The 23,459-nt window shown below is 53.7% G+C and overlaps 1 protein-coding gene across 4 annotated transcripts in view; it reads right to left on the reverse strand.

The window, feature by feature from the left end:
- Nucleotides 1–12,428: 12,428 nt before the first annotated feature.
- FGF1 (fibroblast growth factor 1) overlaps nucleotides 12,429–23,459 on the reverse strand; it is a 30,343-nt gene continuing 19,312 nt past the window's right edge. For 3 of the 4 annotated variants that reach the window (XM_054217693.1, XM_054217690.1, XM_054217691.1), the window contains exons 2-4: nucleotides 19,457–19,650; nucleotides 14,660–14,763; nucleotides 12,429–13,284 (exon numbers count right to left, since the gene is read on the reverse strand). In XM_054217693.1, the coding sequence (XP_054073668.1) occupies nucleotides 13,090–13,284; nucleotides 14,660–14,763; nucleotides 19,457–19,625 (468 nt within the window). In that variant the 5' untranslated portion in view covers nucleotides 19,626–19,650 and the 3' untranslated portion in view covers nucleotides 12,429–13,089. Of the gene's footprint in view, nucleotides 13,285–14,659; nucleotides 14,764–19,456; nucleotides 19,651–21,718; nucleotides 23,373–23,459 lie in introns of all 4 variants that reach the window. The other variant, XM_054217692.1, reaches the window with a different exon arrangement.

The following is a 23,459-nucleotide window of genomic DNA, read 5'->3' on the forward strand; positions in this document are numbered from 1 at the left end:
TCACTGCCACTGACAAAGTCATTGTGCGCGGCCTAATTGCTTTTGGATGATGTTCAGGCACCAAAGTGGGGCAGAAGAAACTCTCCAGGCTGGCTTTTAACTCTTTTATGGGGCTGTAACTTTTGGGTTGGTTGCAGAGGGGTGAGCTGGGAGAGGTGGGCAGCAGCGGGGCTGGAGCCTGCGGCGGGCAGCACCGGAGCCCTGGGGACACGGGCAGCAGGGAAGTTAGCCGTGAGGTGCAACCAGAAAAAGTATTTTACAGATCTAAAAGAAAAACAAGGGTTAAAACCTGCGAAGGCGAAGAGAAAGGTTGGGAGTGATGGGCCGGAGCAGCCCCTGGCTGGGGAACAGGCTGAGCCACGGAGCTGTGCTGACCGCGCTGGCGTCCATAGCACGTGCACTAAATAAATACATTAACATCTAACAGGCATGACGAGGGAAGAAGGTACTTTATAGAAACACAGCCCCAGAGCCTATAGCACTAATTGCCCGGGCAGGCCGGGGGAGCGGATGTGTTTAAGAGCTGCGGGGACCTTTCTCTGCTCTTTGGTGGAGACAGTGTTAATCGGACAGGCTTAGCAGCGTGCGGCGGATGTCAGGGAGGAACAGAAGGGCTGTTAAGCACGAGGAAATTGCTTGCTGTCTAGATGGGCTTAACACAATATAAACTACACGGTACGCACAGAAAGTTAAAGCCTGAAATGGGGAACGAGCTGGAGTTACCCAGCACAGCCGTGTGGATGGGAGCGGAGGGTGAGGTTTTCCTGCCCGGTGTCGTTGGAGCCAGCGCTGAAGCACAGCGGCCACTCACCGGCCTCTGCCTTCGGGCAGAAAGGCATCGGCAGTGCTTCAGAGCCTGTGAGATGCTTGAGTTGCCTTTCCCTTCCTGCTACTTTGCCACCATCCCTTTTTTTCACAATAAGATTTCAGAATGGAAGGAAACCATCTAGAAAGGAGCCTGGGAGCAGAGGCGACTCAAGCCGGAGCGCGCAGGCTTTCTGCCGGCTGCCTTCGGGGTCGGCTCTGCCCATCGCGCTCGCTTTGCTCGGATGCATCGGGTGCATCCTTCCCTCCCTCCCTCCATCTTTACCTGGGCCATGCCGAGCACTGCAGCGGCCGACATCCCCCTGTATACAGGGAATGTTTCCCAGTTCCTGAACTGGGAGGCAGGACTGCAGCATCTTTGCTCCTCGCTTGGCAGCCCCCAGCCTGGCTCAGCTGGGGGTTGTGAACTGTCCCCGTTCATGCCTTCCTGGCTGTGCCCTTTATTTGTTTGTTCTCTGTGAAAGTCACCCTACAAAACCTTGCGTTCCTAAATTCCTCTCTTGCTCCTGCTGGATTACACCTGGTGTATGGAGGAACCTGGGTGGGGAAACCCGAGTTTTCCCATCTCCGGAGTGTTGATCCGGGCAGGTGTGATAAAGGCAGGCTCTGCCTGCCTTATGGATGCCCGTCTCAACTCTTGCTTAGAAAGGTTGTTTGGCTAGAAAAAAATATGGTTGTTTTGTATTGGGGAAGTTGGAGAAAACCCGTCCAGACTCTGAGGAAAATTGGTAAAACCGTATTTTAGTTGTAATTCATTACTGCAGTGTCTTGTTTTGGAATTGCACCGTTGGCTACTGTGCATCTCGCCAAAGATGCTGTGATACTGCTCCACAGCCTTCCTGCCGGTTTTCATTTGGTTTAGAAAAGCAATTAAAAGAGGGTAAAAAAAGAAGCAGGGGAGTTACTGACTCTCCTTACAAGAATAAAGGGTTTAGGCCAAACCTACTGCTATGAAACTAAACAGAATTTCAGTTTTTTGTTGCAAGTTCTTCCCGTATATTGAATTTCCGTGCTCGGTGACAAGGACGGATCCGCCTGAGTGAGCAGCGATTGGATGCAGATGGCTTTGAGTTGCGATTGGTTTTGTGTTGTAAAGCTGGAACTGGCCTTGGAGAGGAGGGTTTGGACCTGAGCTTGAGGCCTTGTTCTCTAAAGAGCAAAAACCTTGCAGCCTGATTTATCCGAGTTGTTTGCTTTTCATGGCTGTGCCTAAATTTTTTCCTCCTTTTTAATTCCTGGGCTTAAGGTGTGTTTTTAATGCAACAAGCTGGCAATTGGAGTTGTCATTCCAAAGGCTTGACTTGTGTTGACCGGCATTTGCGTGCAGATCTGGACACGGGCTCTTGTCTAACAGGTGCGTTTTTTCCAGATATCTCCCTAATTCGCCCCAGAAACGCTTCCCGGGGCTGCTCTGCCTGCGCGGTGCTGGGGGGAGCCCATAACCCCTTGGACCGGTTGTGGCTCCGTGGGGATGCTGCTGCTCCTGGGCTGTGGCATGGCGTGGTCCCCTGCCCGGGGCGCCCAGGGGAGCCGGTCCCCACAGGAGGAACACAGCCCCCGCACTTAATGCTGCTCCCCCCGTTGTTCTCTCCCCCACTCCCCCACGTTCCCCAGTTGCAGGTGGCCGCTCGCGTGGGAGCAGGTATGGCGAAGCCCACGGCAACAACCGCGCACAGAGCACGAGCTGTAAACTGAGACTCATTTGGCACCGAGTTCAGTCATAAAGGATAAATGTGCTTTATGGTCGCATTCAGGATGTAGCTGTAATGGCTAAATAAAACCATACCCCAAGTGATGGAAGATGTCAGTGATGGCCCTGGGGAACCGGGTTTTCGTGCAAGCAAATGGTGACTATTGCAAGTCACTGTTCAGAGAACAGGGAAAAGCACTGAATGAATGGCGGGAGAGCGCAGAGAAGGGGGGAGGTGGGTGTGCTGGTGAGGGACGTTCACGGTGAGTTGACATCAGCAGCGAGGAGCCCCTGCGTTTGTCAGTAACGGTGTCATTCCCTCTGTGCCGCAGGTGACCGCGCAGGTGCATGGCCCAAGAGAGGAAGAGACGAGCCTCACGGTTGCTCCAGGTCCGGTAAAGCCGGCTGTGCACAGCCACGCTGCAGGATCAGGCCACACTGGTTCCTCGAGGCTGGAGCCTGGGTGCTCAGGAGACGCCAGAGCCCTGAGCAATGAGTGCATGGAGCAGGTAGGACGCAGGGGCTCGTCCCTTCTACCAGGGAACTGGTTTCTCACTAGCTTTGCCTCAAGAGGTATTTATCTCCTTTTTGCAGTGGGGAAACTGAGGCACAAAGGTGGTTGCTGAGACTGGGCACAGTTTTGGTTATGCCAGTAGATCTGAGAAGCATCCCCCCTCTCTGCTGGGGTCTCACGAGCTAAAATTTGTTAATACCTGATAAATCTTGGAGGTGCCCTGGGAAGAAGTGCTTGGGGAGAGCAAGCAATAGGCAGCACACAGAGAAGGTTTCCACCACTGGGTGCTCCCCTGCTCATCCCCACGTGAGTTTGCCACCGAAATGGGTCTTTGCATGGCCCTTCTGTGCGGGGAGAGGGGATAGCGCAGGATGGTGCTGGGGCTGGGAGCGCGCCCTGGGCTGCTCAGCACCTCAGCAATGCAACCGCTGCTCTTCGTACGCTGGCATTGCGGCTCCTCCCGCGAGTCGGCTCCTCAGCCCCAGGGGTCCGGGACAGGGGAAGCGAGGAAGGAGCCTGCTTGCCAGCAGCCTCGGCAGACCCAAGATGTTTTTCTAATAACATCCAGATGGATCCACAGAAGTTGTTAGCATCCCAGAAGGAAAAAAGAAAGAACATCAGCTGCAGGATGAGTGGGGTTCGAATGGTTTAGGAAGGGCAGCCTGGAAAAGAAGCCCGTTGCTGGCTTCCCAGATGCCACGGGAGGATCTGAAATAACAAATGCTTCCCCTGGAGCCCTGCACAGGCACGGCCGGGAGCAGCACCCTGCCCAGCAGTGCCGTAACAGAGCCTTTCCTTCCAGCATTAGGCCCCTGTTTGCTAATTTGAGTCTAGAAACTTCTTTTAATTGAGGCATGTGTCAGAGGTCAGCTCTTTGGGTACATGTGAGTGCAGGTGCCCACCTGCCCCCTTCCCAGCTCCTGTCCTGCAAAGAGGAAATTCATTTTGGGATAAGAGGGGGAGGCATTCTGCAGGGAAATAAATGGACTGGGGGGGTGGGAGTGGGTTGAGCTTCTCCCAGACATACCCACTGCCCAGGACCCCCTGCTGTGAGGCTGCACGGGGCAGACGTGAGCCCTGGCAGTGGGGTGGGAGGTGTTTTGGGGGTCACTGTGTGCACCAGGGCTCCCCTGTGCGTTTGGTGGTGACAGCAGACAGTCCCAGGGGAAAAGCCTCGGGGGTGAGGGGGTGTGAAGATGCCCTGTGCCTCGGGTGATAAATGCATCATGGCCCAGCTCCGGAAACAGGGCAGGGGAGGATGTGAGCGACAGAGGATTCATATCCCGGAAACTCCGCGGTGTAACAGCTCGGGAATTCGGCATGATAAATGCATTTGCCTGTACTGTTGCAGACAAGCTGCTTAATGTGGGAAGCAGAGTTTCCTGCAGCACCGAGTTAGTATGGAAGGGAAAACCCTGGGAGCCAGGAATGTCCGGGGAGAATTAAGCAGGTAAACCCATTACCAGTGACCACCTCTTTGTGTGGGGATTACGCTGAGGTTTAAGCTGCAGCTTCCTGATGCTCAGTGTCTCGGGAGGAGCAAGGGCTGCAAGCGGGGGCCTCTCGCTCCCTCCCTCCCTCCCTATCCTTGAGGGGCTCGACCCCAGAGCTGGGATTAGCGACTGCCACAAGCCACCCGCACCAGCCAGAACTAATTGCTGCACGTGCTTAGAAACAGCTCAACCTGTGCAAACCGTGGCGATGCTTCGAGGCAGAGGTTTGCCAGACCTTCCCCCATTCTTCCTATTGCGACCTTCACCATGGAAACTGCTCCTTTTTAAATAGCTGGTTTGTACTGTCCCAGCGCCCTGACCAGAGGTTTACCCCAACTCCCCCCGTAGCTCAGAGTGCTGCAGACGCTGGTTCTAAAACCAGAGTCGCGGCACACGTGGGAACAGATGTGCTGTCCCAAGAGCTTATTTCAGTCAGCACACCATGAAAGGGTTTGGCACAACCCCTGGTCTGTGCTCAAGGAAGGACGAGGATGGTGGGGAGGGAGGTTTGGGGTGCAGCGGGGGGCTGCTGGGGATGGGCTGTGTGGAGGGTGGGGGCACGGACAGTGCTGCTGTGCCCCAGCGCCAGGCAGAGCTGCAGGGATGAGCATCGCCAAGAGCCAGGCTGAGGCGGTGGCTGCGGGGGTTCCCTCGGTCCTTGCTGGAGCCTCAGAGGGGCCGATGCTCCATGGCACGGTGGGGTCCTGCAGCCCTAGTCCTGGTCACCCACTGCTGTGCCATCCTGCAGCACTCGCAGCCTCACCCGCCCCGAGACGTGTGTGTCCTCCGGCAGCCTTTCCAAAATGCCAACCACAGGAAAGCAGTGGAAACCCAAGCTTTCCTTTTGCTTGGATTCCCATCAGTTCCCAGAGCTTAATAATAGATTATTTCAGGCTTCCTTGCTTCAGTTGTTTTGGCTTTTCAGGCTGGGGCCGAGCGCTGCCTCATGGGCCAAGCAGCCCTCTGGCTTAGAGGAAGAGGAAGGAGAAGCTACTTTGTGGGATGAGGGTTTTGCCTGTGATCAAACCCTCCCTCCAGGCTTGCCAGGAGCGTAACCCCGCTCTACCCACCCCGCTCCCCAGGGGGGTCCCTCACCAGCGCTGGTCCCATGGGGGGCTGCAGCGGGGGGCACCCGGGGTGGGAGCAGCACCCGGTGCCCCGGGCTGGCCTCCCCCAAGGGGATTGGGGGGCCTGGAGGCAGCGGGGGACCCGTCGCTTCCCGGGGCCCTTTAAGCTCCGTCTGGCTCCATTTGTCAGCCAGATGCCGATCCAGATGTTGGCGCTTCGCTGTCTGCCCGCTGGCAGCGGCACGGCGCGGGGGGGGGGAGGTGCCCCGGCCCCCCCCCCGCCTCTCCCCGGCCCCGCCGCGCCTCCGCACCGCCATCTCCTGGGCATCCCCGGCATGGGGACAGCCCAGCCGGGCGCTTTGGGGAGGGAAAGCGCGATTCCTGTGTGCCCGGCACCGGGCAAGCCGGGACTGGACGGTTTTTTCATTTTCTTTGTTACTTGGTGAACTCCCCCGCCCCAGGAGCTCGTCCCTGCCTGCCCCTGGAATCCTGGAATCCTAGAATGGTTTGGGTTAGGAGGGATATTTAAAGGCCATCTAGTCCACCCCCTGCCCTGGGCAGGGACACCTCCCACCACACCAGGTTGCTCCAAGCCCCGTCCAACCTGGCCTTGAACCCCTCCAGGGATGGGGCAGCCACAGCTTCTCTGGGCAACCTGGGCCAGGGGCTCACCACCCTCACAGCAAAAAATTTCTTCCTGAGATCTCATCTAAATCTCCCCCCTTTCAGTGTAAAACCATTCCCCCTCCTCCTATGGCTCCCCTCCCTGCTCCAGAGTCCCTCCCCAGCTCTCCTGGAGCCCCTTTAGGGACTGGAAGGGGCTCCAAGGTCTCCCCGGAGCCTTCTCTTCTCCAGGCTGAACGCCCCCAACTCTCTCAGCCTGTCCTCACAGCAGAGGGGCTCCAGCCCTCCCAGCATCTCCGGGGCCTCCTCTGGCCCCGCTCCAACAGCTCCGTGTCCTTCTGCTGTTGGTGCCCCAGAGCTGGAGGCAGCACTGCAGGGGGGTCTCCCCAGAGCGGAGCAGAGGGGCAGAATCCCCCCCTCGCCCTGCTGCCCACGCTGCTGGGGATGCAGCCCAGGCTGCGGGGGGTTTCTGGGCTGCCAGCGCACATTGCCGGCTCATGTGGAGCTTCTCATCCATCAAGTCCTTCTGAGGGCTGCTCTCCATCCCTTCATCCCCCAGACTGTGCTGATACTGGGAGTTGCTTCAACGCAGGTGCTGTGTCCTGCTTGACAATTGAAGGCGAAACAGAAGCAGCCCTGCTGCTCGCCTTCGCGGCGCTTCCTTGGCTGAAGATGCTGAACCGTCCCTGATAACAGGCCGGTCATGCTCTCTCCTAAACCCACTGCTGGGTGCTGTAGTTGTTTCCAGGGTCTGTGCTGGGTTTCATGCTGCAGGCTGGGCACTCTGCAGCCTTTCTGCAGACCCTTGGTCCCCACAGTCTGACGCTGCAGCAGCCCTGGGCTGTGATGAGCTCAATGAGTGCCATGAAGACAGTGCTTTGGTTGCCAAAAAGTCTGGTACTCACAGGAATAACGTCCCCAAAGACCCGGGGGCCGTGAGGGGCCATGAGCAGGCGGCAGTGGGCAGGACGTCTGCCTTGCCTTTAAAGGGAGCTGGTGATGGACTGAAGGACCACTGGTCCATCTGTCCTGCAAAGCAGAGGTGTTACTACCTCGCAGCCCAGCCCGGCTCTGCCGCCCAGCCCTGCCCAGCTTTTACCTTTCTAGGGCATTTTCATGTCACACATGCAGAACATATGGGAGCCATTAGAGCCAGATTTACGTTCTTCCCTAACGAATGGCAGCATGTCACAGAGTTGTTTATTTAATGTGTGATATTTTTAAAAAACAGCTTCAGCTCTCCTAGTGCAATAGTTTGTGTAACTTTTCATGCCCTTCTTCCTGGTGCAGGGTAAACAGTTAGCAGGAACTGGCAGTCGGGTTTTAAGTCTCCGCAGAGGACTCCCGAGCTGAACAGAAGGAGGGAGTGGGCAAGATTCTGAGCCCTCTGCAGTTTGGTGAGCCCTGGCTGACGGCGTGGTGTCGAGGTTGCAGTCTGTTAAGATCTCTGCAGATTTTAGATCGAGCTGACGAACCCCTGTGCCGCGCAGCCCTTTGTTGCCCTTCCCCTGTCTGAGCCCTTCTGGATTGGGCAGGTGTGGAACAAAAGGGCTGATCAGGGATTCCCTCAACCCAAAAGGTTTGAGAGGTGCGGAGGCAAAAATAAGGCTTCGGAGAGCCCTGGTGAAGTTGTGTGTGCGGATGCCACAGACCTCAGCACTGGGAGAAGGGGTTTTGTGGGATCACACAGGACCCTACATTCCCCGCACCACCTCTTCCTCCCACTTCTTTAGGATGTGGAAGCCTGCAAGAGCCTGGCAAGATCCGCCAGGAAACAGCACTAGGTCGTAGCTGAAAAAGGCTGAAATCTACCCCATGGGATGCCCTTGGCTGCTGCTGGATTTGAATGCTGTAAATTTAACTGCACATCCCAACACCACCATCCCTTCCCTGCCCTGCTGTGCCTCCCCAGCTCACCCTCTCAAGCAGCAGCGCTTGCTTTTCCTTCCCTCCGACACGCTCCAGAAACCCTCTCGCAGCAGACTCGCTCTCACTACGCTCATTGGGAAAGAGCTTCAAGTCTAATGATTTTATTAAATCTTCTAAGTCCTTTTTTTTTTTTCCCCCCTCACCTCTCACCCTAAGGACAAAACTCTCCAAAGCAAGCATGGTTTCTCTGGGTAATGTCATCCTTGCTTGTTCGTCTGTCTGAAGCAATTACCGTGGCTTCCTTGGGGATTATTTTTCAGACAAAGCGTTGACATTTTTCCCCAGTTGGGCGTCAAGTGTGTACCTGCGGTGGTGATTTCTGAGCGGCAGAAGTCTGACGAGAGGAATGCCCTGCGGTTAATGAGGTGTCGGAACACAGCACGGCTAAATCCGGCATTACGCTTTCCAACTTTCCAGTTTAATTAGAAATCTGGATCTCCTGGTCATGCGTTATTTCATTTTTTGCCTTGAGTGACAGCCCAGCTTTTCAGGGGAAGGCGACTGCAGTGTTTAGGTAAGGTGGTGATGCTGTTGGCTGTCCACATCGCTCTGTCTTGCCCAGCTTTGTGTTTGCCATTGGAACATCGTCTGTAGCCTTTCCCAGGCGCCAGCCCCACCAGAGCAACGGTCCAGGGACAACAGCGGTGGCTGGGTCCTTCTCTCGTTCTTTCTCCTCCTGCAGCTCCTTGGCCTAAATCCAGGGTTTTGGCAGATATTCAGTCCTTACTGGACACTGCCAGGTACTGGTTTAAGTGTCAGACTTCTCAACTCTCATCCACTGAATTAAGCAAGTACACGTTCGAAGCAGCACGGAAGGGGTTCAGCCTGCTGAGGGAACCGTGTCCCTGCAGGTGCAGGACATGGGCACAGGTGAGGACGATGATGATGCCCCCATGGGGCAGCCCTTGTCAGCTGAAGGGCTGCAGAGAGTCGTGCGTCTGCTCCTCTCCCGCCACTGGCCTGAACCTTCACTGAGAACCGAGAGAGTGTGCTTTACCTCACCGCCCAGGTAAATAAAAGCGTGTGCATGGTTTGTGGTGGCAGCAGAGCTAATGAATCATTACTTGTTCACCTTTTATACTGGGAGTGGGATTGTATACGCTTGGCATGAGTTATGTTACACGTGCTTACATGTGTAAAATAAGGGAACATTGGAAAACAATCACAGGGGTTTGCCAAGTTAGGGATATCATGCTAGCTTACCTGTGCTATGGGGATACTGAAAAAAACCCAAAGTTATCCTACTGCTGTGCTTTATTTTGGTTGGGGGGGGAGGCACCTGTGCGGAGTAGATTTTTTGCAAGCATTATTTTCTTCTTTCTTATAATTAAAATGCTTTAGTTGGTATAGGCAGTAAAAATGTGCCTTTTTGGCTGTTGAGGGTTCTCAGTGAAAACTGGAAATGGATATTTGTGGTCCTTCAAGCATTCAGTGTGCACATAGTAAATACCTGCAAGACCATTCATCTGCCCCCGCCGTAGGCAGCTATAGGGAGGGTTGGCTCTGCGAAAGACAAGAGAAGCAGGTCACATCCCACTGCCCTCCAGGAGGAGCAGGAATCGCCTTTTGCCTTGATCTCCACGCGGTTCCTCCAGAGGAGAAACAGCACGGAAGGGCCGTGGCAGCAGAGAGGTGGCTGGAGGGTGCCGGGTGCTGGTGGCCGTGGCTGGTGGCCATGGGTGGGCGATGGTCCCTGTGCTGACAGGCTCCGCAGCTGCGGTGCTGCCGAAGCTCCGTGCGCTCCTTCCCCGCTGATCCCGCACCGTCTGCCTGGGAGGGATTAACGTGATGCTATCAGCACTGGGGAAAAGATATCAGCGCCAGCAATTGCCAAAGTTCAGGAGTACAGTAATTAGCAGAGCAATTCTAAAGTGGTAATTAGTGGCTAATTACTGCAGCAGAAATACGCAAGGCACGGTGCCTTTTATTCCTCTCTCCTGTGTAGAGATGGCTTGTCTGGGGTTTGCCGGGAGCAGGGAGCGCTTATCCCATGTCCCTGTCCCCAGTAGCAGGAATGGAAAAAGTGGTGAGGGGACCCCGGATGGGATGACCTGGAGACCATGGCAGCCGTGAGGGTGACCTCAGTCTGTTCTCCAAAGCAAAGGCCCCAGGGCTGTGCCAGAAACATGTACTTTGGACTCACACCAGCTGCCAGAGGCCGGGCTGTCACTGTCCCTCCGTCCCATGGGGCCAGGCAGGTCCCCCCAGCTCCCCAGGTTCCCCCGCAAGAGCTCAGTGCGGTGGCCGGTGGGGGCTGCCGGCTCATTTATCACTTTCAAATCAGGATGAGATAATGGATCAACCTGCGCTGCTGGCTGTGGGGCAGGTGACCATCCCCGGCCACGTTTGCTCAGGAGCAGCGTGCGTCCTGCAGCCACGGCAGCGAGGTGCTGCCCGCCAGGGAAGGGAGCCGGCGGTACCTAAGCAGCAGGGAAAAATAGATTGTGGTATCTAATTAGCAGCTGCCGCAGGCCTTGTCTCCGTGTTCCCAGAAGGTGCCGGGTGTGTGCACAGGAGGAGGCTGAGCGCAGCCAGCAGCGCCGGGGCTGTGGAAACAGGAAAGGTGTTGGTGTTCCCTCCCCAGCAAGTTTGGGACGGAAAGGTGAGCTCCGTTGTTGGGCTCTGAAATACCCTGTGTGGCTCAGCTCGGAGGGGAAATGGTCACTGCGATGCTGGGGGGAGCAGCTGTAACGCTCCTGCCAAATACCCCTGCAGTGTCCAAGGGTCTATTATTCAAAAATCAAGGTAAAATGAATTAGATTACCCATCTTTTCCAAATTGAACAGGAGTGCTTTTCACCACTGACCCAGAATTATTATTTCAACAATGTAATGTTTAACTACCTTGAGTTACACTATGGACCTGAATGCCTTTTTTTTTAACTCTTTACTGCTGAATAAGGAAAGTCAGGCCCAACAGGCGGGACCGTAGGAGGAGAGGCGTTAGGAAAAGTGTTTATGAGTTGTGAGGATCAGTGCCTGTCCCCAGCCCGGCTTGTGGCCCAGGGTAAAGGAGAGGATAAAGTTCACCTCACCCCTCAGCCAGGTGAACTGCATCAACTCCTGGTTTTCCTTGGTATTTGTGTTCCCATTCACCAGAACTGCAAAATTGGGATTGTTACTGCAGAAACAATAGTGAGTGCACAGGCCGTGGCCATCCCTCCCTGCGGCGGGAGCGGCGTCTCCAGCGTCACACCAGGCTGCGTCACCCACCGCGGCACAGGGTCCCCCAGCTCCCTCTGCGGGCGTCCCCCATCCGGTGTCCCTGCTTGGGTGCTGCCACCGGAGAGACTGGCTCTTGTGTCTCATCACAGATCTCAGCCTTCTGGTGAAGAAGCACCATGCTCCATTTTCACCTCCCTTCCTCTGAGAAATTTACTTTTTTACTCAAGCACCCTTTAATTTAAGACCAAATATAACTTGCTGCAATATTTCCTTATCAAACTTTATTGTCCTGCCACCGTACCAGCATATTTTATTTACAGCTCAAAACCTCATCCCAAGCCCGGCAGAAGGACTGAGCCGAGCATGGGTTTTGGCAGTGATGTCAGGGTTGTGCCGTGCCGCAGCTCCGGCTGCGCACAAGTGCAGGATCCTGTGCTTTTCCTTCCTGGGCTGCCGAATCCGTCCCATCAACCACAGCACCCCTGGCTATGGCTCAGCCACAGCCACAGCTGGGCCGTGACAAGTCATGCAGGTGCAACGGAGTTAAACCTATTCCTGATTTACTTTTTAATGTGATATCACCAGAAAAGGTTAGTTAAAGGTTTTGGGCTACTGTACACATGAGGAAATTTGCCGTATGGGCATTTGCTGCAGCATTTGCTGCTCAGCACAAAGCGATTAGGGAAGCACTCGCCCAGCAGGACTTTGCCCTGGGGGTGCCTGGGTTGACCTGTCCCCCCACGCAGCTCCTGCCTGGTCACCGTCTGTGGGTGCCCGGGGTGGACGGGGAAGGACGAGCCGGGGCAGAGTGTGGTGCTCGCGAGATGCTCTCGCCTGGCAGGAGCGGCTCTTGAGCTGCTCAGGGGATCTGCTTTGTGCTGCGAGGGGAGAAACCCAGCTTCACAGAGGGCTTGGGAGCCACCGAGGGGCCCCAGTGCCATTTTTAGAGCCCCATTTAGCCAGACACTGGTGGTTCACCCCTGGGAACGGGGTGCGATGCATGGCCACCGTCACACAGCTTGTCCCTGCTGTGCCATCACACCCTCAACGTGGCTCACTCCCGCTCTGCCCCATCCTCACTGTGACAACATCAAGGGGCTTACTTCATGAGTTACTTACGAACAGACTGTAGAAGAGACAGATTTACTCAATAAATAAATACAAATAACATATGGCAGGTACTAGCATGAAATATAACCATATTCACGTGGTAAGGGAGGCTAGGAGGTCTAGGGCTCGGAGCTTTTGGCTGATGCTAGTTTAGTTTCATATGCCAAGGATGCCGGCAAGCATTTAATGGACTGATAGTGCAATCTCAAATTGCTTGAAGGGCATATTAGAAGCTACATACTTAGATGGATAAATATGTTAATGCAGAGTATCCAGGGAGGTTTTGCGTTAGAATGGCTGGGGACGGTAGAATTGTGCGTTTCCCTGGTATCCGGGGTGTCCTGGGGGTGCCCTGGGCCCATTTCTGGGTGCCTGCCTGGGGCAGGTTTGTGGGTGTCCCCGGGGGCTGCAGCCTGGTGACGGCAGAGCGCAGGGGGCAGCGGGGGGACTGGAGACCCTGTGAGGGTGTCGGGGCTTTTCCCCTCCTCTGCAAAGCTTCACGTGGTGCCGGGGAGCTCTGCTTGGGCTATCTGTGGTAAAGCCTTTACCTAAAGCTCAGAGATCTAACATTTGGCTCTGTTATGTTGGCCAAGAAGAGAGCGAGTGAGGGAAAAGAAGGTGGCGGTGAGTGGGTTTCGGGGCTTGGGTTGTCGCTGAGCTCCCCGGATGGGGTTTAGTCGTCCGAGACGGACAATGGGAGGAAGAGGATCGCCTTCTGGCCGTAGTGAGTCCGCGGCCCCAGCTTGCTGCTCCCATTCTTCTTCAGGCCTACAAACCAGTTCTTATCCGCGTGCTTTTTGGAGACGTACGTGTTGTAATGGTTTTCTTCGATCCTTTCAAGGAACAGGCACTCCTCGCCCAGTAACTGCTGAAAGAGAGCCCAGGGTAACGACAGTGAGACGGGGCGATGCCCCAGGGAGGAGGATGATCCCAGCTCAAGCACTCCCTGGCTAGGATGCTGTCCAGACCCACCTCTGAGATCTTCGTGCCCCAGTAAAGTTCATATTTAAGGCGTGGAGGTAAGTAGCCTTTATTTAGCCCCCTGGGCTACTCCTGCAGTAACTTGTCCATGACCTGGGTATTTTATTGGGCAGTAACCAAGCCCGGCCCTGCTCTGACAGCCCGTTGTACTCTGGCACTGAGCTGTGTGGTGGCGGCTGCGGGTTCAAGGCAGGAGCAGGGGGAACAAACCAGCCCCTTGGTGAGGCTAAGCTGCCTGCCACCAGGATTATGTGTCACACACTTTGCTATAAATGGAACTATTCCCAAAGACCCAGCATCTTAAGGGGGCCTACAAGAAAGCTGGTGAGGGACTTTTTAGGATGTCGGGTAATGGTAGGACTAGAGGGAATGGATTAAAACTAGAGATGCGTCGATTCAGACTGGACGTTAGGAAGAAGTTCTTCACCATGAGGGTGGTGAGACATTGGAACAGGTTGCCCAGAGAGGTGGTGGAAGCCCCGTCCCTGGAATTTTTTAAGGCCAGGCTGGATGGGGCTCTGAGCAACCTGATCTAGTGGGAGGTGTCCCTGCCCATGGCAGGGGAGGTGGAACTAGATGATCTTTAAGGTCCCTTCCAACCCTAACGATTCTACGACTCTGTGATTATTTTCAGTGATGCCATGCCCTGCAGTTCCTGGGCAAAGGTGGGGAAAGCTCCTGCCTTGCACAATCCTGCTCACACCAGGATCTTGTGGATGCTGTCACTGCCTCCAGCAAGGGCTCGGTGCAACCGGGATGAGGAGGAAAATTGTGTGGAATTCTTTGCTGAGTGGCTGTGGGCCATTGCCTGGGGCTGATCCTGCTGGCAGCCCTGCTCGCAGCCCTGCGCCACACGGCAGAGCTGGGGAGGGGCAGTGGGAGGCAGGCAGGGGTCTGGGCAAGGCAATGCTGGGGCTGGACGAGCTGGGATGGAGGTACCGGGTTCCCCCCGCAGGCCCCCTTGCAGGGCTGGCAGCTGCCGAGGGATGCAAAGCAGCTGCCACTCCAGATATGAAATACAATCTTTGTCAAGTGTCAGATATCAAATACGATATTTGTCAAGAGACAGGGCAGTAAATGCTGTTATTTGATTATTTATTTATTCCCCCCCAAAATAAAGCCGGATGAAGAGCGGCCGCCCAGCTGCCAAAATAACAGACAGAGGCTAATTGTCGCTTGCGGTTGGCATTACTCAGAGCTATGAGATTTCTGCAAACCTCAGACCCGCTCTGTGTCTGGTCCCACATAAACCTCCTACTTACCGAGCCGTAGAGCAGCCCGTTGGTGTCCATCGCCAGGTACTGCCCAGACTGCGTGCTCTTTATATACACCTCTCCCACGCTTTCCGCGCTTAGCTGGAGTTGGACTGTAAGTAAAAATAAAACAACAATAACAACAAAAAAACCCCAAAGTAAAACAGGAAAAGGGGAGAAACAAACAAATAAACAAACAAACAAACAGATTGTCAGAGATAATGTCGTAGCTGCTAGGAAAGTTAGCAGGGTATTTTTGTTCTGAAGCCTGGCTTATAAAGAGTTTATAGGGAAGAGTACAGCGTGTAATAGAAATATCTCCTTGTAGCCTCTCCTTCAAAGAAAGCCCACAGCCATGCTTTAGGAACCAAAGACCATTTTTTCCCCTATTTTACATCAAAGGAAGGGCAGCCTTTTGGTTAGGATGCTGGAATGGGACACAGGAGATTGGGGTTTTAATTCTGGCTCTAATTTACAAATTTCTCATGTGGTTTTGACAAGACACTTAAGGAGTGACACATGAAGAAGTATTTCGAGAGCTAAACCAGCAACGGGCAGACGTCAGATGCCGGCTTTGCAAAACCCTGATCCAAGGCATCCCATCCAGCAGTGTGCTGCGTCTGGCGCTATCTGGTGTGTCGTAGGCGGGTGGTGGAGAAACACAAAGGGCTGATCTTCATCCTAAAAAATACCTCCCGGAGGCAGCCGCGAGCCGTGTCTCAGGTTGCCCCAGTTTGCGGTGCTAACGTGAATCGGGTCCTAAACGGAGACTGGAGCCTGGCAGGGGGCGATGGGTGCATGGTGATGCTGTGTTGCTTCATGCAGCCCATCAGACACCGGCTTTCCGTCCACGATGCTGGATCTCAACTAGAGACTCCGGGGCAAAAAAAGCTCCTTATTGGTCTTGTACTGTGGGAGGGGAGCAGGTCGGCTCTAGGCCAGGGTGTCTGGGCCACCTCCCTCCTCTGCTCAGCATCCTGCACCTAGCACAGCAGATTTAACCTTTCTATTTTTCCAGTTACTTTTTTTTGCCCCTTGGGTTCCTTTTTTTCTTACTTTGGTAATTACAGGAGTCTTGGAAAATGATTAGAACTTGGCTCAAGTTCTTGTTTAACGTATTTATCAGGAAGAGGCAAGGGAAAAGGCCGTTTGGTTGGAGAGAAGCTTTGGGCGGACAGCCCTGCGTGCTCAGAGAGGGTCCTGTGCTGCTCCCATGGGTGGGAGGAGAACCGAGGGCTGAGCAATTGGCGGCCCCACGAGCACATGCAGTTATATCCAGAGTGTGACCTGCAAAATCCAGCTCTTCCAAATGAGCATTTCCATCTCCTAGTCAGCTTTTTCCCCGAGTTTAGACTATTGAGATTCGTAACAGAAATATTTAGGTTGGTTTGAGTGAACTACGAACAGATGCCTCAGCTCCAGCTGCTTCTTTTTTAATTTGTCCTTACTTGGACGAGGTAAAAGGTAATGTTACCTCTTGGCATGGCAGATACCCCCATCCCAGTGAAATCTTTGCTGTAATGGTTCACATTCTTCGTTTTTTGGCATTTCCTGCTCAGTAAATTACGCTTAATGAGTAAATTGCATGGGTGCAGGTTTGCAGTGATGTGTGGTCCCCATCCCGTCTTGCACTCGCGGCAGGGCTGCAGCCAGGGAGGTGGCCAAGGAGAAGCCCAGCAAGAGACATGATCTCATTTAGTGGAGGGACCCTGCAGGTGCCGATGGGGACATTAAGGTCTCTGGCTGCAGAGGGAGGGAGAATGGCAAGTGTGGAGGAAGAAGCTCATGCACAAGTTCTTGCATTTTTTGCAGGTCTGTACAGATATTTCCTTCCATGCAGTAATGGGATGAAACAAAGGAAATAAGGCTGTTTGTGGAAATGAGCATAGGCTTCATCCTTGAAGGTCTGCAATGTCCTGGTAAGTTTTCTTTTCCCTTTACAGGGCAAGCTCGGGATGCCCATGCATGACAGCAGAGGACACGGTGAGGGAATCCTTACATAGGGCTGGATGATGAGGGTTCAGAGTGAGCAACTTCTGTTCTTCTGAGAGGTCCTCCCTGATGCTGGGGATAGTGCCTGGCAAGGTGATTTAAGATAAAAAATACAAATCCTTTATATTTGTCTGGAAGAAAATGCACATGGGCACGGGCAGTTTGCAGAGCACGGCTGTGGGTTCATGCTGGCTCCCGGATGAGCCGCAGGCATTCCCATGCCTTGTCCCTCCCCAGGGTCTGCTCTCCCTGCTGTCACACCTAGGTTTCCTGTAAGGATCTGGGTGTAAGCAGCTTCCCACGGCGCAGGTCACGGTGCGGGGAGTGGTGCTGAGCATCTCTGGTGTTTGCCCGGCGCGGGGACAGGACCTGCGGGCAGCCGTCGGTGCTCAGAGGCAGGGGACCTCGCCGTCAGGGCTGCTCCGCTGGCACGCAGCCCTGCCAGGAGTTTCCTCTGTAAATATTTGCACGTTCAGATATCCAAGTTTAAAAGATCGTTTACAGGAGGTTCCTTTCTGGCAGAGGTTTCCAAACAGGTGGCCCCAGGCCAGCAGCCGGCGAGGTGCGAGCGTGCCGGGGCGCGGATGCCATGTGCAGGAGTGCTGCCTGCGCTCGCTGCCTGCCTGCACGGTGTGGCTGTAGGGACCAGCGGCTGGAGGGGAAACACTCACTCCAGGGTGACAGGCTCACTTTGCCAGGGAAAAAAGGCTGGGCTGTGTGGCAGCATCCGTATCGCGAGATGGTGGGCTCGAGGCTGGGGCGCAGGCGCTGGACACTCCTGTCCTCAGTGGCACCCTGTGTCCCAGGAGATGTCACCTTGCCACTGGCTCTGCAAACCTGTGCTGAGGTCCCCAGGGCACACGGGCATCTCTGCGTCCCCCTTCGGACTCCAGCATCATCTCAGCTCTGGCAAAGTGTGGCAGAGATGCTGGGTGAGCTCGTCCAACCTCTCCAGCTTGTGGGTCCTGGGAGTCCGGTCCTGTCTCCTGCAGGTGCTTTGGGTCGGCTCCTGCTCTGCCTCTCGAGGGGTTTGAAAAGGGTTTAGTGCCCGGTTCATTCCGGGCTGGAGGCTGCCTGCCCCGCGCTGTGTTTGTCCGGCCTCGGTGAGCTCATCCTCGCCCGTGCCCCCACGCTGCCGAGTGCGGCACGAGTGGTGGGGAGACGGCATTTGTAATTAAAACTCTGCTATAAACCGCCTTTCGTTAAAACAACAATAACAAGAAGAAAGGGTAAGTTTGGGGGAGAAAGCCACATGTATGCTTGTGGTTTAAAGAAAATAAAAGTGCTTTTCTTAGAATTTGCAAGGCGGACTTGGCTCCTCCCAGCCTGATTCTAACCAGCCTGGCTGGTCCCAGTTATATTCCAGTAAATGTTGAGGATATGGTGTACCCAGAGGCTTCTGCCGAGAACCGAGAGCTCCGGCGTGCGGCCGTGGGGAAGAGCCCGGCCCCGCTGCCCGCAGAGCCGTGGGGAGCTTTTGCTCTCCTCGGGCACTGGTTTAAAAAATCCTCTAAGCATTTTGGAAGTGCAAGAGCCCTGAAAGCTTAAAACTTCCCAACCAGTTCCTTGGATTTTGTGTCTTTGTCCTTGCACGCCCGTTTTCTCTTTAGTCTGAGTGGTTTGCCAGGGGTTTGCTCTGCACAGCCCCGCTGGTCCCCGCTGCCGGCCTGGGAGAGAGCTCCTGCTGCCTTTGGTGACGTGCACAACTACTGAATAGGACAAACATCCACCTTTCCTTGCTGCACAGGATAATACTGCTAATTTTTGATATTAAGGTTTGCCCTATGTCAGATAGTCTGCAGCACTTTATAGCAGCATTTACAAAAATGGCACTTTTTGGCGAGCGAGTCCTGCCAGCTTCCTGGGGTAGACTTTGATACCAGTTTTGGAGAACAAACATGCTCCTAGAAAGGCAGTGGGATGGGCAAATGGTAGGACAAGTGTTGGCAGTTCATCCCAGCAGCAGGTCCCCATTGTCCCATGGACTGGAGCCACCAGCATCACCCGTGGCAGGGAACAGGGACAGGCAAGAGGGGACTCTGGCCATGGATGGCCTGTTAAATCATACATAAAATGTATTGTAACTGTTTCAGCGTACAATAGGCCATACTTGTTTTCAGAAAAAAAAGTGAATGGTAACACGAGTGCATTTCTAAAGCCGTAAGTCACAAAATAACCCCCTCTCACCTGATTCTTGCCTCTGCCGGGCTTTTGCAACCTGCAGGAATTTAATTTGCTGCATAAGGGGAGAGGGAAGTTCCCCGAAGGCGAGGGGTCGCTGTATGCAGGGCATACAGGTAAAATCCTTCTGCAGGCGGAGGAGTCTGGGCCCGACCTGCCGCTCTGGCTGGCGATTTCATGCCCCAGGATGCCCAGTTTGCACAGCCCCGCTGTTGTGCTGACTCCTCCAGCCCAGAGGAAATGCAAAGATACCACAGAATTATGTGCCATGGCTGCATGTGTGGGGGACGCGAGGCTGCTCCTAAGCCTTTTTTCCCAGCTGCCATCTCAGCGCACAAGCCAGCCACTCTGCAATTAGCGCTTTGGTCCTGCATGGTCTGCCTGCCTGCGATTACGTTGATGACCGGTTTCATATTTAATACTTCTGCAGGTGTGAAATAGCATATGTACCGTGCCTCCCCGGGCTCTGCCTACTGGCTGCAGTGTGTCTGGTGCCTGTGCTGACTCCTGGAAGGTGTGTGCCCACCAGGAGGGACAGAGCCCCGGAACAGAGCACGTCTTCCCCAGCTCCCCCCTTCCTGGCCGATAAAATTGTAGGAGCGAGAAGAGCACCAAAAAGTCCCATTTGCTTACTGTGCTGGTCGCTTCGGTCCCTGGTCCCATCCACTTTGCCGTCTGGGAGGATGCGTAGGAAGTGGCCCCCGTTGCTGCAGTACAGGAGTTTGGGTTTCTTGTAGTTTCCCGGCGGGAGGTTGAACTTTTCGGTGAGGGCGGTGAAGGTGGTGATTTCCCCTTCGGCCATCTCTCAGCCTCTCCCGGCTGCTGGGCTGCAAGAGACGCGGCGGTGTATGGCAGGGGCAGTGGCACCAAGTGCTTGGCACAGGCTGCTGCCACCAGGCTATTAAAGGGAGGAGAGGGAGCCCGGTGGTCCCTGTCTGTCCCCGGGCTGGCCGCGGGGCAGGGGATTCACACCTTTGCGGCTGATGGCACAGCCCCAACGGTGATGCTCCTCCAGCGTGGGAGGTGGCGGGTGGGGGGGGTCGTCTCCTCACTGGGTGTAGCTGGGCGGCAGGGACTCTGTCCTTTTAATTTTATCGCAGTAAATTCTGTTTTCTTTCTACCTTCTATTGACGTACGTACTAAAATTATACGCTCAAAAAAATAGTTTGAAAAACGCCCAGTGTCTGATCGAAAGCCACAAGAGACAGGAAGGGAGCCCAGGTTAATAACTCTCTCCGCTATTATAACTTTCAAACACGATTATGACTAGGTATTGCAACACGTACTGCGTGCCAGATAGCAAATATTACTTCATATCTTGGCACTCTGCATCTCACCTGGCCAAGGCACACACATGCTAAAGATCAGAACAAGCGTTAGGTATCGTGGGAGATGGACGGGGGGCAGGAGGCTGTCCTGGGTAAGCATTTACCCGTGAGCTGATCAATAGGATACAGAAAAAAGGACTTTTGAGTCTCGATTATACCATGCTCGTGCACCCTTGCATCCCAGTAACAGTGGTTAAAAGGCAAAGCTCTGGGTGATTCAGGAGCAGGGCACGGCGCATTCCCAGCTGCACAGGAGCACCAAGCACCCTCTCCTGAGAGTGCTCCTTCCCGCGGGGCTCCTCTGTCTTCCCCCGCCCCGGGAGACTGGAGAAACGCACGGGGATCGCATCGAAACCCCGTTTTGCACAACACCGTGCCGTCACGATCCACGTTTAAGCAGCCACTGTGCCAAAACCCGAAGGCATCATCAGCCCGATAAGAGAAAAATGCTGTGAATGCCGGAGGTGAGAACTGCCGCTGCAGCCGGGGGATCAGGAGGTGCCGGGTGTGGGTGGGGACCAGAGTCCCACACGTATTCCAGGTATGTTCAAATTAATCTGAATGTTTCTAGCCTACAAACTACATTTTAAATCTCCCATGAATATGCTGACTTTCATATACAACGTTCCGCAGCGCTTATAGAGAAGTGGATTTATGAACAGAAAATGACAGGGCACAGTATAAATCTAGATACGGGAAATTACTTTAAATGTCTTGTGTTCCCATAGCTATATTATGGAAAATATTATATAGTCACTGTTTATATAAATTTATATATTTATAGATGGTAAAAATGTCTCTTTAGCACCGAGTTGTGCTACTGGTAGGTTAGGATGGAGCCAGTTTCACACTGTGTGGGTTTGCCGTGGTACTTAGAGTGACCTGGGAGATATTGACTGCAACTCTTTGCAGTACACACACACACACACACATGTATGCATATAATATCTAAACACCTGGCTGTAAACTCTTAAGTATTTAAATTTGGAAACGCAGCTGCAAGGAGGGGAAACTACTCCTTCAAGTGGATCCCACAAGCTTGCAGAAGACAAAAATGGCTGCAAGTTGGACTGCTAAAAGCTGAAACCTTGGCCATAAAGACTTCATCGCTATTGCTGAAAACACAGCCAGCCATTGCAACCAGCTTTGGTGAGCACAGAGACTTCATCCCTTACCCTCAGGCATGTCCCCCTGCGGTTTCTACCAGAACAGAGAGATTTCCTAGGACAGGAAAACAACCGTCAAGTAAAAAAACATTCCCTGCCATCCCAGGCCTCAGTTCCTTCTGGTGGCTGTTGGTTCACAACAGCTTCTCTTTCCTCCTGACTATCAGCCCAGGTTTTGCTGCAGATGGAGGTGTTAAATCCCTAATACAACAGCTGATCGCAGAGCCAAAATGCAGGGACAAATTATTTTAAACTTTTCCCCACTGCCCTTTCTCCAGAACCATTTGGATCTTGTTTGGTAAGTCACCTTTGCTGGACCAACGCTACCAAGTGTTACTTTATCAGCCCAGCGCTTCCTCAGCTGTACGCTGGTTTGCACTGAAGGCTGTTCTGGTTCTTACCTGGGTTTAAAAATCCATATTGCACATCTCCCCAAAGCTCGCTTTTGCTCTGGAGCTATTTGCAAAGCCCAAAGTATCAACTTTTTCCCAGGGGGTCTGGCCAAGTTTCACAGCCGCCTGTGCGGATGCCCCTGCTCCTGAATTGCACAGAGCCGGGGCCGTCTCAGCGCCCGTGAGTTCAGGTTTTGTGTGTTTGGAAGTTGTGAAGTTTTGCAGATCCCCCATTCGACACAGACCGGGTTTTTGGGGAGTGGTTTCTGCAGGTGATAGCAGAGGTTAGCCCTGCCGTCCTGCGGTGAGGTTGGTGAAGCAACCCACGAGAGCTCAGAAGCTTTATGGCTCCTGGTGCCTTTCCAAAGCAGGTGACGGACTAGCTAAGTAGAGCTTCAAAATCCTTCTTGAACACAGTTCTCAGGCAGGTGAAATTAGGTATTTCTCAGAGTGTCTGGTCCCCAAATTTATTTTTCTGTCAAGAGCTCATACTTGTCATGTGGTAGTTCAGTTTTTAATGCCAACTGTCTGCCAAGCTTTCTCTGAACCGAAGCCTTCAAGTCATTCAACGTGGTCCACAGGGCTTTAGTGCTTTACTGAGCATTAGTCAAGACCAGCGGCATTGCGTAATTTCCTGGAACCAAAGCTTTTCTTGAACATTTATCTGAGAGCAAAAGGCACTCAGAAGCCTCCTGGGTTGATGATGGATGGAAGGGAGAAACAAATATCCCAAAGCCAAGAGCTCAGATCAGGATCTCGGCAAACTTACGCTGCAGCCAGCACAAGCGAGGAGTGGGCAGGATGCTCCCCGTGCTCACATGAAGGTCTGCGCATTCAAGGGCATCCAGGGATGGCTTTAACAGAGCAGCCCCACTGGCAATGGCTTCTTCATTTACACATATTTCCTTTAAGGTTTTTTTGCTATTTTTAGAATTAATTCAGTGCTCGCCAGCTGCCTTTGATTCCACAAGAGAAGCTGAATGAACACTATTTTCCACTCCCATTGTCTCTCCTTGCTAAATACTATTGCTGTTCTCATACTTTTGTGACCGTGGGGTCGGCACTCTACACACCACCACTCATGGCCCTACTATTATACTTTTGGCAGGAACATGTTAGGTTTTTATGGGAATTAAAAAGCATGAGTGAGAGAGAGAACCTGAACCAAAGACAACATAAAGGGCCTTATTTCTTTGGGTAGAAGCCCAACAAAATTATTAAATCGCTCAAAGCAGAACAGAAAGCAGCTCTCTCCAAGATGCTAAGCTGAGAGACACCACGCTCCAGCGGTTACTTGGTGACCCATGGAGAAAGGAAAATATTCCAAGAGGAGGTTGCTGTAAAAGGGGGATGGCTGCTGTTGACACTGCTGGTTGCACTAGGACAGTAAGTTGGAGTCCCGGTTGGAGAGTGTTTGTCCAAGACCAGCTGTGTTCACGGCTTTTTCCTCCTGCCCCTGTGTAACATGCTCATCCTCTTCACTCCTGTAGCTTTCCTGTGCTCTATTGCCTAAGAGAAAACCACCACTGGTTGAGAATGAATGGCATCATCACCGAGAGCTGGACCCAGGGCATCTGCTCCAGGGTGGCCCCAGCTCCATCTTCAGGCATCAGAGCAGAAGGTCCCACCAGCAGCCTGGGGACACTCGGTTCTTCCTCCTGGGCTGTGGAAGGAGATGTCAGAACCCCAAAAGATCAGAAATAGCTTTCTGAAGAAAAAAAAAAAGGACTTAAAAAGTGAGTTAAACCTG

The sequence above is a fragment of the Rissa tridactyla genome, chromosome 11 (genome assembly GCF_028500815.1).
Source record: "Rissa tridactyla isolate bRisTri1 chromosome 11, bRisTri1.patW.cur.20221130, whole genome shotgun sequence".
In the NCBI taxonomy this organism is placed as follows: domain Eukaryota; kingdom Metazoa; phylum Chordata; class Aves; order Charadriiformes; family Laridae; genus Rissa; species Rissa tridactyla.